The sequence below is a fragment of the Stigmatopora argus genome, chromosome 1 (genome assembly GCF_051989625.1).
Source record: "Stigmatopora argus isolate UIUO_Sarg chromosome 1, RoL_Sarg_1.0, whole genome shotgun sequence".
NCBI classification, from domain to species: domain Eukaryota; kingdom Metazoa; phylum Chordata; class Actinopteri; order Syngnathiformes; family Syngnathidae; genus Stigmatopora; species Stigmatopora argus.
This window is the reverse complement of record NC_135387.1, coordinates 16,935,883-16,951,182: the sequence shown is the minus strand read 5'-3', so window position 1 is coordinate 16,951,182 and position 15,300 is coordinate 16,935,883. Positions and strand designations below refer to the sequence as shown.

The window sequence follows — 15,300 nt, the reverse complement described above, 5'->3', positions numbered from 1 at the left end:
AAAATCTAATCGCCTGTTAAATAGCTGCAACTTTCAGCTTGTCACAAGTTCATCACATAATTTCTTTTCCTATGCTTTTGTTGGATGTTCTTCTGACATAATAAACCCCTTTTGTTAATCCAGGTTTGGACTGTCAGTGGCTGTGTATGGAGATACTATCTGGGAATTGAATGAAAAATCTTCCACCCTTGCAAACTCCAGCAAGAGCAAAGACCATCAAAAGGTGAATTTGCAATTGTATAAAATATTGCTTAAGTTTGTTAAAAGTGTCCCTATGATTTGACAGTAAAACAATATAAATGATCTTTGTGTCCTGTCTCGTTTTAGATTTGTGCTTCCATCTGACACATCGAGCCAAAACACATTATAGTTAGTTACTCATGGCCCCACTCAGGGAATCAATAGGCATTCAAAATCAATGAAATTTCCCGAATACGGGATGAATAAAGTTATCCAATCCAATTCACAATTTTAGAGGGAAAAAAATACAATTTTTTGGGTCATAATTATGTAAGTGAAAATGTAATTGTATGTTCTTTGTCACCCATAATAGGTATAAAAGCAACTCATCAGCATTTAAAAGTGATTTTCATCCATGCTGTTTTGGAGCAAACCTACTATTGTGGGCAGTGATGCATAGAATAGCTATTAACAACAGTACATCTCACATTGTGTACTTGTGAAAATTGCTCCACTGGTGTTTTGAGTCTTGTTGAAGGGCAACACCTCGCCTCACATTTTCACGCACACATTAGATGCATGTGCATATTTTTAAAGTGGATGATCATAAATAATAACCTGCTACCATGAACATGATATAACTGCTGTGATGACACATATACGCTATGTACATGTACTACACATACAGGTGGTTCTAGATATTATGCCAACCTCAGATGGCACTTTCCCCCCTGTCCCCACAAGCTACATCCAATTTCTCAGGCTTGGCACTTCTTTCTTCCACAACGAATTTGTGGAACAGCTCTGAGTGGGGCCATTCTGTCCCAGTGAGCATCTTGGTATCTTATGGCACCGCCCACCTGCACCCACTGTGACATCCAGGCGTGTTCAATCTGCTTCTTCAACCCAGCAGGCACCAGCTGGTTGGACAGTCTGCATGCTGATAAATGAACAATTTACAGCCGACTGATTCACAGCTACCACACCTCACACTTAAATATGCAGTCACTGAGTCACTAAGTGTAATCTGTGTATGTTCTTTAAATGGTTTCCCCAAATAAAGAAAATGATTATGCACATTTTAAATGGGCATTAAGGAGGCATTTAGAAATGACTATAATCACAGGATAAGAGAAGTCAATGATGTTCTTAGGTCACAGTATCATAATATTTCATTTGAAGGGGATATACGCGACATATTTATCCAAACCAGTCTTTGCTAAATGGGTCAAGTAAAATGGGACTTCTAAATTAGGTCAATAAATGTCAAAGTCAAATGATGTACACTCCTTGGCAAGCAGGCGAGCTTGCAACAAGTAACGTTTGGCTTCATGGGTGAGAAGCTGAAAGTGAGCCAAACTGAAAAGCATAATATTGTAAATTAGGCCTGAATTATATGGCCTTAATGTCAGTTTTTTTTACTAGGTTTACCTCCTTCTGTGGAAGAAAAATGCAATGACTACAATATTTTAAAAAAAGATTTACGTTTTACATTTTGAATCCATCCTTATGAGATTTGCTTTATTTCTCCTACTATGATTTCTTTTCTCCCTCAAGCATTAACTTGCTTCAATTTCAACTAAAGAAATAACACAATTTTCTTTCATTACTGTTACTTTAATTTTCTTCTCAGAAAATGTACTATATAAAATCGAACAAACTTTTAATGAATAACAGATTTTGAATGCAGAAATGTGCCCAATATCCTTAACAAGACTCAAATCAACTGTCATTTAGAGAAGAGAAGAACAACTCAGTGCACCCGAGAAATTTCTGGGGCACCGGAGACGCGGCAGGAAGAAAAAAATATACATAGACAAGACCTGGAGGACCACACTTATGGAGGTTTCATGCACATCTGCGTTTCCGTGCGTACACAGATTTCCCCGCAGAAAATGGCAGTGTGAACGTGGAATTAAATTAACAGCAAAATGCCACTTTTGCGTTTTTGCTCAAGAATGCTGTCATTTAAATGCGGCCTTAGTATAACAATGTGAGTGGGCTCACCGGATGACTTATTTTTTATGAATACATTATAAGATCACATAGGTGTGTGGAAAAACTGCTTTTAAGACACACTCAAAATGGGGTGAATACTAAGTAAGAGTTCATTCATTCATTTTCAACACATCTTATCCTTTCCAGGGTCGCGGGATAATGGAGCCTACCCCAGCTGACTTCAGGTGAACGTATGGTAGTAAGGACTAAACCCTAGACCGGTTGACAGTCAGTCATTGGGCAAGTTTGAGTTTTTGCTTGTAAATCTAAATGACAAGGTCTTGTGTCTCTTTCCCTCCAATGATTCCTAAGTTGTCAGTAAAGCAAAGTAAATGGCTTTTAAGCATATGCTATGCTCCCACACTACCATTATTTCTCATTAACATGCATTACAGGAAACTAATTGCACCCCTCAGTCACATGTTTAGGTTTTTGACTGGTCTTATTAATTATGGCAACATGAGTCATTCCATCTGAAAAACAGCCTCCGGTGGGTGGCAATTCTTTCTTCATGTAAGAATCATTAAAAAAGTTACTGCACCAGAAAATGTGATAAATTAAGTCAGTGAAACGACACCCAGGCATTTTCCTGCTTTGATGAGTAGCCAGATGGACAGTAACCATCAAAAAAAGGTTTATTAATCCTGCCATTAACAGGAAACCTGAAAAGGACTATGGATTTTTATTTGTCTAGTTTCACGTTGTAATGTGTATATCCAATGCAATTGTTATAAATACAAATGAAAAAATAAAAAAATATAATAACCACAGATTGAGATTTTATGATATTTTTATATCTTGAGCTAACACACTCCTGTTGACCATGGTTGTTTCAAACAAAGTGCTACACAAAATTGTCTTTTTACAGGTAAAAAAAAGAATGAAAGAAATCGAATATGACATAATATCAGCAGGAAATGCTGTTTAAGTAAAATTAGCATCTAAAATTGAAGAAATCATAAACTTAAGAAATCTGCCAGTCAATTGTAAGCAGTAGGGTGATATGACTGGAGCATATATCATGCATTAACCCACAATGTTTCAGAATTGCAAAATACAATAAGCGAACAAAAGTGCTGGGACATCAGGCAAACACTGTATCAATAGCTGGCTTTCCTGAAATAACTTAAAATCCCAAGAGTTGGTATCTGGCAGCTCCTATAATTAGTCCCCCCACCTCCCAGGAAAAAACAAAAAACAAAAGCAAAGCTTGTTTGTAGCAATAGTCATTACATGTTGTATAAACAAAATTAAGTATATTGTGTATGAAACACAACACTTGTCATAGTAGGATGTAATTACTATTGCTCAATTGGTCAATGTATCTTTTAAGGATTATACAAAACTGAGACCATGGAATATCCCAATCCCCAAATGGTTAATTAATTTAATGGGGTGTGAATTGTAAGGCTCACACTGTGAATATTGAATAAATTATGCAATTACTCATTCCCATCGAGAATTGCAAAAAACTCAAGATGTGTTAGTCTAATGGACTTATTATTCAAAACTATTTTCAAGGAGACAGGCTCCTTGCATAACAATAATATCTTACGTTAAATTCAATGTCAGGCACACGTCATGAAAAGAAATACAGGACAGTTGTTTTAGCAACATTTTAATTTTCCAATCTGGCTGCTCATTAATTATGTATGTAGATAGTAAATCCCCTGTGCTAAATAATATAATGGGGCTAATTCAGCTCTGATGTTCTGCCTAACCTTCGTATTAAGATAAACATTTCAGATGTAGATCATCAACTACAATGAGCAACTAAGCAGATGTTTAACCTAAAGAACCAGCTTAGTACACAATAAGGAAATTTGCTTATGACGCAAGTTAAGGGGAAGTGGGGGTCAGTGATGCAATTGGCCCTTAGAACCCCCCATTCACCCACTATATAAAAACTTCTACAAATGCAGTATGCAGTAGGCTAGCTATCTATGCTTGAAAAATATGTCTTCACAGCATACCACAATTGACATAACAGTGTATTATCCTTATTTAAATTCCCCAAATTTGAGTATTTTGTAATATTCAGACTAAGATATCATGCAAACAGGCAACGAATTGTGAGCCCTGACTTGCAGGATGTATTTGCTCAGATCTGTTATATAATATGGGTAAAAGGGGGAATAATCTATGCCATCGCATTCATAAATATTTCATTTTTTCTTAGGGGTCTGTATTTCGAAGACTACGGCTTGTGAGCTAGCTATCAGCTAGCGACTCTCCTAAAGAGCCCCGAGTGAAATAATACATAGAGTACAAGCCACTTAAAGGGTCTAAACCAGTGGTTCTTAACCCGGGTTTGATCGAACCCAAGGGGTTCGGTGAGTCGATCTTTTGGGTTCGGTGGAGCGTCTGCCGCGGAGGTCAAGACACAGACTAACATGTCCCGCTTGACCATCACTGGCTGCAGATGATCACGTGACATTGCTTGGCCAATTATTCCTGCGAGGAATTTATATATCTTGAATTTGAAAAAGAATCATACATTATTTTACACTAAAGTAGGGTTTGGTAAATGCGCATATGAAACTGGTGGGGTTAGGCAGCTCCAACAAGGTTAAATAAGAGCCACTGGTCTAAGTGGATGTATTTGTATCTAAAAAAAAACTAGCGAGGTTTGTATTAAAGTTATATTGCTTTGGGAGGCTTGTTGACAACTCTTTGGTAGGTTGTGTTGAATTTTAAAGGCATTTTAAATTTGAATGATCAAAGATTGCCACAACAATTATAATCATTCCTAGGAAAGAGAGACAATTTCACATGAATTTGGAACACTGCTGCTCTTGTTTGGCTCTACATTCTGTTGCAATCAATTTTACCACAGCTGGATATCAGCCGCCAACTATTAAACTTAAAATTGGACACCTATAATTTTGGTTATGCACTAGTGCATTCGAAATGTGTCCGTATTCTGAATTTTGATAGGAAATTTGAAAGGTTGGCTCTGAAATAGCTTTACTTTGTATGAAGCGCGCCAATCCCTATCACATCTGAATTTGCAACATAAAGGCATAAACATAAAATTGATGTAAATTACAAAAGGACCAATGCTCATGGAAATTATCTTAATATGATCAGACAGCGTAATCACTGTGACTACAGTAATGACAATGACCTATCATGTTACTTTTTTGTACTAGGGAAGAGAACTGCAACCTAACTCATGGCAGCATTCTACCATTTTATGCCAGAATAATACCATTTGGTGACAAATGCAAATACTAATAATTGTCTTTAATAGATATGCATATATGAAAAGGATGCTGGATGTAGTGACTATTTGTGCAGCGTGGAACAATAGCATCCTTTAGATAGAAGCAATGGAAATGCAGTAAGAGATCATGCAAGTGAGGTTACTGCTGCTTCTGTTGTTGTGGTGCCAGGTAGCTTCAGCAACTGCTCTTCCCTCAGGACTCGCACTGTGCCGGCTGTGCAATGAACCGGTGACCCTTAGCACACACTTCCCTTCCAAATGTAGCCACTGATGATAAATTACCTAATCCACAAAGACCCAGCCGTTACTCGTATAAACCTCAGGTGGTAAAGGACAGTGTCGGGGAGGAAAAGATAAAAAGTTAAAGGTCGACAGCAAGTAAAAATAAATGCACTTTGGAAGGTAGGGTTGCAACGAAGAATTATATTCATAATTTAATAATGTGTTCTTTTTTTCTATCATTATGAATCCTCTTAATCATAAACAGGATTTTAAATGAAAATGGCAGAGTAGAAATCACTTGAGTCTCTTTGATTTACTGTTTTGAAAATAAGAATAAAATGAAGTAGAAACACATTCTCAAATGCGCTATGTTTATTTGTAATGGAGGAGAACGACATATTTCTGAGAATATTTCATGTTGAGACGATTGAAATGATTTTTAAAAATGTAAATTAACCGTCTTGATCAATCAATTCACTAATGAGTTTTTGATTAATTTAATATTGGATTGACAATGCACCAGTTCACCATTGCAACTCAAATCGTAAAAGAAGGCAGGGACATTTTGAACAGAGGATATATAGAGCACCTTGTTCCGGACTCAATGTTTACAAAGATCTGCTTTCTAAAACACAAAGAAAAGCTTTTTTTGGTCATGAAAGTAAGTCAAGAGAATTAGGGTGATTATTATAATGCATCCACAAAATCACACAATTAAACGTGAACCTTGCAGGCAACATTTTCTCTAAGCAGCCAAGCAGGACTGTATGAGGAACAATGACATCAGCACTCTCAGAAGAACTCTTGTCGTCACTTACTTTGGCACACACACACCCAATACTATGGTAACAGCACGTATAAAGGGTTGGTTGGTGGAAACGTTGAGAAGCAACATAAAGAAATTAAGCCAACGTTAGAACCCGAAGCAATAGCCAGAAGAGCAATTTGAAAGTCGCCAGCTGTGTCATGCCGCCGTGTTCCACCTTTCCTACAACAGAGGTCAACAAGAACTACATTACTTTTCGTCACAACGCGGGCAGTGCGGACCGACGTCTCCCCCCTGTCATCGTGAAAAGAGGAAGTATTGCAGACTTCTATGGAATGGGTGTAGCTTGACCTCTGAGGTGTCTCAAATATGTTGGGAGGGAACATAGAACACACAGACAGCTGGTTGAAGGAGCAGCTGACTGCTATGGAAACAGCAAGAGTAAGAACATTTGTTTGTGTGTGTGGCTGGATTGAATACAATGTGGTAAGCCGTGGGTGCTTATGTCACCAACCATGTGTAGACACATCTGTCAACATTCCAACTTTGGTTGGCACACGATGGTAGGAAAGGGCATAAAACATCTAATACATACAGTGTTCGAAGACACGCTCTGGAATACATTCTACATAGCGGACACCTATTCAATATCTCTCGGTAACAGTAACCCACAGCAACCCTGTTTAGGACACACGGATCCATTAGCCAGTGGAGGACAAAATGAATGAACTGGTTGGCCATAGTGCCAAGAGACAAAAAAGAGGCTGTAACTTTACCCACTCTAGCCTGACCAAAGTGCAGCACAACCCCCTCTTAAAGGTTCATAGGGTTAATTATTCAACATGGGGAGGGAGGGAAGTAAGGGGTGAGAGTGGACACAAACGGAGTAAAACAGCTCTCTGTCCTTTTTCCCCCTTTCTCTGTCAGACACACACATATTAACTGCGGGTTTTCAAAGAGTTCGCAGCACGTGCTCGGTTGTCAGATCGTACACATCAGATTGCATCTTGGCACGCTCACAACTCTTCCGGCACACACTCCCACACTTTGCACCGCATCCCGATGGTGGTGTCTTACCGTTGTGGTTGTGCTGCAGGGTCTCGGGCATGTTGCCGGAAAGGTCAGCAGCCCCCAGCTCATTCAGCCTGCGACTGGTGGCGCTCAGTTCCGAGCGCAAGTTGGTCACCTCCTGGCTGGCCGACTGAATGGCCCCGTCTATGCGCTGAGCCAGCTGCTTGTTGTCATCCATCATTTTTACAATTTTTGCCTGTGAAGAGGGAAATCCGGCAAAGATGTCATGCTGACATAGGATCAAGACAAAAGTGTCCGCAAATAAATCCCTCTGGTGATGAGCACGAAACCAAGTTAAATCCTCATAGCAGTTTGTCCTTTCGCTTGCAGAGTCATCCGCCTGAGGGAAAATGTTAAATTACTGGAGGGACTGCATGAGATTGGCAGTGCGACTGCGTACGTGATTTCTGCAAGCACGTGTGTGAGAGAGTGTGTGTGTTGTATGCACTGCCCCTGTGTGAAATGCGCTCCCTGCAGCTGATTGTAGAACGGACAAGGCGCATTTCAGAGATGACAGGCACCTTTTTTTAAATGGACCGTACCACTTGCACAGGAAATTAGAGGGGGGATTTGGACACCCACGTGAGAGTAGGCAAGTCACAAGTCTCTTGCACAGCTGTTTTAGAAAGATATTGTTGTCAGGCTCTGGCAATTAGTGTTTGAAATAATACATGCCAGTAGTTCAGCAGTGTGTGGGGGGGAAGCAATTTAAGTGAAAACAATTACTGCCCCGACCCCACAGTGTCTTTTGCTTAGTGGTTAAAGGAAAGGAACTCATCAGCTTGACAAATAAGCACAAACAGGGTGAGAATAATTATATTTTGACAAACAAAGCTTCCGTCACAGTATCAAAGGCAGTTGTCGCTCCTGTTGTGATACTGACAGATTCGTGTGTGTGCGTGTGTGCGTGTGTGCGTGTGTGCGTGTGTGCGTGCGCGTGTGCGCGTGTGCGTGTGCGCGTGCGTGCGTGTGTGCGTGTGCGTGCGTGTGCGCTGGTACACTGTATTTCAAGTAAGAAAATAAATTAATTTTAGAGAAATTAAAGTGTTTTAATAAATCCAGTGGGGCAAATAATCTGGCAAAAATAATAATCACAACATATTGTTGTAAGATAATAAATTAATGCAAATACATAATCAGCAATGACCCCCAGTGATGCAGTTCATTTCATATCTCAACATTCAATCATTTTTTTAAAGAGGTGTTCTAGTCCAACCTTGTTTTTAGTAGTATTATAATTTGTAACATACAACAATCATCTCTGTTGCCACCCCCAAACAGTATTAAAAAGATGAACAATACAAACAGGGTTGTCATCATTCAAAACGGTATTGTTGATAACCATAAAACAAAACTGTAGATACCTGTGTCATTACAGAACCTATCCCAAATTAGGAAGATCTTGCTCCTTTTAAAGAACTAGATCTTGAACTGGAACTCACAAAGACCATGAGCTACATCAAACATTATTTTGTGTGAGTTATTTTCTCATGACAATAAGCCTTCTGCTACACAGATAAAGAAGATTTAATGTGTGTGAAAATGAAGTTGATGTCATGCCCTCGTGTACTATTCAGTCTCTTCAATCATATGACTTAAATGACTCGCTACTTTTTACGCTCCTAATAAATTTGATAAATTAAATAAATTAAAGTGTGTCTTACAGTCACCTGCTCCACCCCACCAGACTACTGATTTACCCAAACTTTTTTTCAGAGTACATTTCCGATTCATCGCCTAAGCTTTAAATCAACTTTAAGCTGCAAAAGCTATCCAAATAGAAAGAGTGCAATGTTTCTAAAGGTTGCATACTTTTTCATCCAACATTCTGCATATGTCAATAGAGTGAACCAGCCTGAATAGCAAACTGTAAAACCTGGGAGCTGATACCAAACTTCTAGGCCGTAAAAGAACATATGCATGCCCTGAACAAAACTTAGAGAACACAACAGCATACACAGCCCCACACACAAACAATTCACTTAAAAAGCACAAATATCTGTCTGCAGATGCAGGCTTGTGAAATTTCCCTGAGACCAGTGGTTTAAACTATGTTAGAACTAAGACCATTTCTTCAGTGGTGCAAAAAAAGAGATTTTCATCTGCTAAATTATCACTTTCACCTTATCAAATTACCTTACTACACTAGTGTTTACTATTGTGCAGAGGAGTCTGCCAAATTCCAAAACACATTGAGCTGAGGTTAAAATAAACTCATGTTGTGATTCACACCAGATCATTCTGTATTAGGCACGAAAATAGAGGCCAATGATTTAAATGATATACTATATTATATAATGCAAACAATTTCTACTGCACACAGATACACAATAAATAGCAATTAAAGTCATTTTATTGCTCTTTTGTTGTAACTTCTCATCATGTATTTATCATTATGGCTTTCTTTACAGGTATATATATATATATATATATATATATATGTGTATATATATGTATATTTATACATATATATGTATATATATACATATATATATATATGTATATATATATATATATATATATATATATATATATATATATATATATGTATATATATATATATATATATATATATATATATGTGTATATATATATATATATATATATATATATATATATATATATATATATATATATATATATATATATGGGTTTGAAAAAACTGCAATGTGCAGCTACCGTACAGGTATCTTCGATTATTGATGTTTGTTTATAGTCATCAAAAACCCCTGGCCCTTAAATGACATTATTCTATAACTCTTTATGAATTTAGATATGACATTTTACTAGATGTTGTTGATCAGTTCGGACTGTGGTCACCGAATGTGTTTATAATCACATGTTATTATGTTAATTATCAAATCTTTCTTCAAATCGCCCCAGGTGCATAATTATAAATGTGCAATTAGAAAATGTTTTGAGGCTTATTTTAGATCACCATCTCTGCAAGCTCTAATTAAACCTCCAATGAATCGTGCTTTATTTCATAGCAAAGCTCCTCCTATTCATGTCTTTTAGATTAAGTTGGATGTGGTCTTGGATGTGTGTGCTGCTCAGTGGACTGAATCAGTGCCTAGTGGCAGAGGGGTGGTAATTAGTAAGTGTAGCGGCAGTTTGGATTAGCATGTGAATGAAGCCAGTGGCAAGTGGACTCAGTGGTCTGTGGCCATCCTTCATTGCGCAGCAGTCAAGGATCTGTCCATCCAGGCATAGCACCCTTTTCAGTCAAGCAAGGCAGAAACCGTAGTTTAGGTCATGAAAGTAAAGGGCAAGAAGGATTTTCATATAAAAAAATCACAGTGATTCTTTATAATTTACCCTTTGATCTTACCATAGCTAAAATGTGTTGCTAAGCAATAACATTAAGGCTGAATGCACAGAGTGAGAGAATTTGCTCCCTGGCAACAATCCAACAAAACAATGTGTAGTTTATTTTTCTATGCATGTCTAATGGGTTAATAACAAAAGGTGCTCAGTTAAAAGCTATAGCAACATTCCACAGCACCTGAACAAAGTGATACATTTACTATCTTCTACAGAACTTGCATCAAACTAGAATATGGAAAAAAAAAAAACTTTGGTTACGCAAGGGTGGAGAGGATACAGGCGGGGAAGTGATACTGGAAGTTTACATGACAATTTTCCATTAAATGACACATTTTTCACCTCTCAGCTTGGCCTTCTGTTCCTAGTGATTGTAAAAAACATAAAACTAGTAATGAAAGAAATTTGGGACCAACCCCCATAGCAACACATAATAATACTTCAGCAAAATGACCAGTAGAATTTAGTTAATGCAGTGTTATTGATCACAATCATCAATAAAAGCCAGCATTTCCAGAAAAGTAGGAAAAATGTCTTTTAAATGCCAGTACTATTACAGCCAATCAGTTGTGAGTATTTTAGATGCTCTTCACATATTGTCTACCCACTGCGCATGTCATGAGATGTACGCGCTTCCTGTGACCAACAGATACAAAACATGACTTTCATATTTCTAGCCAAATTGTAAATATTTAGAGCATTTATTTTCCATTGCATCTCCAAAGTCTGCTGTGACTCATCAATGCTCAAGGTGATCTTGCATTCTTATTAATATTCTGAATCATAAGTATTGATGTCATTTTTTATTAGATTTGCACAACTTGCCTTTGCATGGAAAATGCCCAGAATTGAGTTTAGTAGGCTGGAATTGACATAAATATGTGGCTGACTGATGTATGTGCATTAGAAAGTTTGACATCACACCATCACCGATTTAAAATCTGCTCGATGCCAGAGCGGTTTGACTTACAAAACTGATTGCAAATCACTAACCACATAGGGCAGCAAGGGCGTTAGGCACCATGGGCATTAATCCCCAACTGCTAAAGGACTATGACGAAATGCTCTATATCTTTGCTGCTGAATGTCAGGAAATTGTGCTATTCATACCCATGGATTCCTGTCTAATCAGGGGTTAGTTACCAATGTTCATGACCTTCAACTTGTACTGGTAGTTCAGCAAAATAAAAAAAATAAAAAAACAAAATTAAAATACTCTGTTGAACAAAGTGCTAAATGCAGTCTATGACTTCCATTTGAATAAATTGTTGACAAATACATTTCGAAATCAATGATTGACTGGTGGTCTCAGCTGCCTACAGATGAATCATTTTTCTTGATGAAAAGAGAAAGAATGAGTGGTGCCGCTCCTGATGACGTTGTGCTAAATCAAACATTGGTAGGTGTTAGGGACGCTATTGCACGTTGTTTCTTTCTTTTGAATTGTGTGTGTGCATCTGTATGTATGTCTTCTTCTGTAGGTTTGCGTGTTAAAGGAAAGAGGAAGAGGAGGCTGTCAGTATGTTTCAGGTTGGGGGCAGCTCTTGTCTTCCCTGCACAGTATTCAGCAGCTGTCATTTTAGTGACAAAGACTGAGATATGCTCTGTTTTGGGGCTGTAGGAGGGGCTGAAACTGGCTGCTTGATGTAGCTATTCCAAACCAATTTGCTTCAAAAAGCCACTGTCATGTTTATGACATTCTCTCTCCAATACAGGGTCCAAAAGGCACAACATTTGAGATAGTTTTAACAAATAAGTTTATGAAAGGAGATTACTATCGACCACGCACGACCTTATATTAAAAGATTGAAAAGCATGGCTGGTATAAATAGTATATTGCAAGACAATGCCCACTTATTTAAAGGTCAACTAGTATTTCTTTTTTTGCCTTTTGGAACACATCTCCCATGCCCCTATCCCCCCAATTTACCGATTTGTGTTCTTTCTTCTCTATATAATACTCTAATGAGACAACACAAAAGCCAAACACAGCTTTTTCTCAATAGGAAAATTAGTTCACCAAATGATGTTAAGGAAGTGATACATCTCAACCAAGTGACAATAATAAGTAGCTAATTTTAGCCAAAATTAATTTAAACCAACAAATGTAATGAATCTAAAAATCCACAGTCCAATAGTTTTTTTCTGATGCCTTCCCAAATGCCAAAATGGCAAACACAACATTGTCGAGCTTGGCATGCAAATGAGGGAAAATACTGGATTTTCGTTAGAGAAGATGAGCCGAAAGGTGTGATAAAGAAAAAAAGAAAAGAAAGACATGAAAACAGTCGTGCAGAGGAATATCCAATTTGTGCCAACTGGAAGATAAAGTGCCAGTGTTTGAGGTTGCCTTGTAGCTCTTAACAGTCCAGAGGCCTATACTGTCAGCCAGCTGTGTATGAAAAAAGTCATTTTCAAAGCCAGTAATCATGGCAAGGTGCAATGCATAAAAAAATCAAAAATGTCTTCAAGTGAAAGAAACCCTGAGGAATATAAGGAAAATGGAGAATTATCTCCAACAATATAGTGGATGCATGAATCTTCCGACATAAGCATAAAAAAATGGATGTATGGATTACTGCGTTACTGTCCAGAAGAGAACAGAAGTGTAAGTTACCAGTAGTTTTACTGGAACTACTTTTGATCAGATTTTCTGGCTTTTATGGTAAGAACTACTACTACCCTAGGCATGCATGCATACGGTGAATTAAAGTACATAATAAGTAAAAAGTATATTGTAGTTATTTTCCTTAATTATACAACACAAACAATGACATTGTTTATGTGGGCAGTTTTGTGAGTGGAGAGAGTGGATGAGTGGGTAAATGGGAGTGAGGCAAGTGGCGTAAGAAGGAAAAAAGGGAGACATCAATGACAAGAATTATGATTACACATTCTTTTTATAATTCCATAAGAGATGAGTGAGATAGTAACATTTTTAGCCTTCATCTATTGAATGACCTTTGACATTAATAATAATAATTTCCCCCAAAAATGACTGAATTTCCACTCCACGGTGATAATTTTGCAATGAAGCTTATACATAGACTATGCAAATTTTTCCACTGACTTCCATTTCCTCAAGTTAATTCATGCAAAACATATATCAAATTCATCTTGCTGTGTTAATTGAAAAATGTCAATCATAATCCTGCACAAATCATCATGTGCTGGGTCCACGGCCCATTTCAGATATAGTGTCTTGAATTTCAATGTAAATCAAAATGTTAAAATTTTCTTCACACTATAGGAGACTGCTCGCGTAAAATAAACAACGCACCCCCCCTTTTTTGCCTTCAAAGATAGGTCACCCTGCAGCTAAACAGCTGCGGGGAGATTTTGCAAAACTGTGTTACAGGGCCCCTTACTCATCCTTAAAATGGCCCCCACTCAAGTCAGACTGATATTAGCATATTGGCACAAAAAAATAAACAGACATTGTGTTTTTGGGATGCCCAGTCAGTATATTTTAACCGCATTGCAGATGTGGACCCCGCAGTGAAAAATTGTCATTCGCTCAATCTATGCCAATACATTGTTATGCATGTTTTCATGCTGCGGGCCTTCCTTGTCATTTTAGCTGAATCTACATCAATCCAATCAAAGAATTGACTTTGATGTCAGATAAATATGAAGGTACGAGCCAACACAATTTCCAGTTTTTTCATCTATGTGACTGAATTCATAAATATGTAATGGGTCAACTCACTTGGAAATGCATTATATAGCTGATGATCTGAGTTAGGCTTCAATAAGTGCAAATAAAATGAGATATACCCAAAATAGCTGCAATGAGAATGCATTGCAAGCTGACAGATTGGATTCTGCGTTGGAAAAATTTGATTAATTGACACAGTCACAAATGCCGACCGACTCTGGCAACAACCGTCTGTAGTACATCAAAGGTACAGTGAGCAGCCCACAGACCATTGAATATGGTACATTAGAGGTGCAAAGACCATTAAATGGGGAAAACTATTGCCGAGTCCAGCTTTGAATTATTGACTGCATTTTAAAACAATTGAAGAAAGTAGCAGTGCCGGCAAAATGAAAACAAATTACTGTATGTTTGTCTACTTGTTTTGTAATAGTCTTGAGACCACTCCAGGGTGTACAATAAGTCTTCTTTCAACCAAAATCGGCTACAAAAGATTTCAGCTACTCATAACACTGAATAGGATAAGATGTGTTGAGATATATTGGTCTATACCTCTTTGTGTCTAGCGAATGCCGATCACTTGAAATTAGATGTGACTGATATAAAATGATCGGATATTTGTACTGAAATACTATATGACTGCATAAGAAATGCCGGAATAATTCTATTCTAAATAGGTTACAATCCAATGCATTAAATTTATAGGGGTGAAGGGAAATAAAGACAGTAAGGATTCATACTTATTTATCATATTCATTGTATTACTGTTTCATGTGAAACAAAACAAAATATGAAATCCAAAAAGCACAGTTATTTTGGAAAGAATGCAATGCAATGCGAGCCCTATGAACTCGT

General features: G+C 37.6%; 1 protein-coding gene across 9 annotated transcripts in view; it reads right to left on the bottom strand.

The window, feature by feature from the left end:
* kazna (kazrin, periplakin interacting protein a) overlaps positions 1 to 15,300 on the bottom strand; it is an 83,655-nt gene that overhangs the window by 42,137 nt on the left and 26,218 nt on the right. For all 9 annotated transcript variants that reach the window (XM_077604149.1, XM_077604148.1, XM_077604151.1 and 6 more), the window contains exon 3: positions 7,470 to 7,659. In XM_077604149.1, the coding sequence (XP_077460275.1) occupies positions 7,470 to 7,659 (190 nt within the window). The remainder of the gene's footprint in view (positions 1 to 7,469; positions 7,660 to 15,300) is intronic.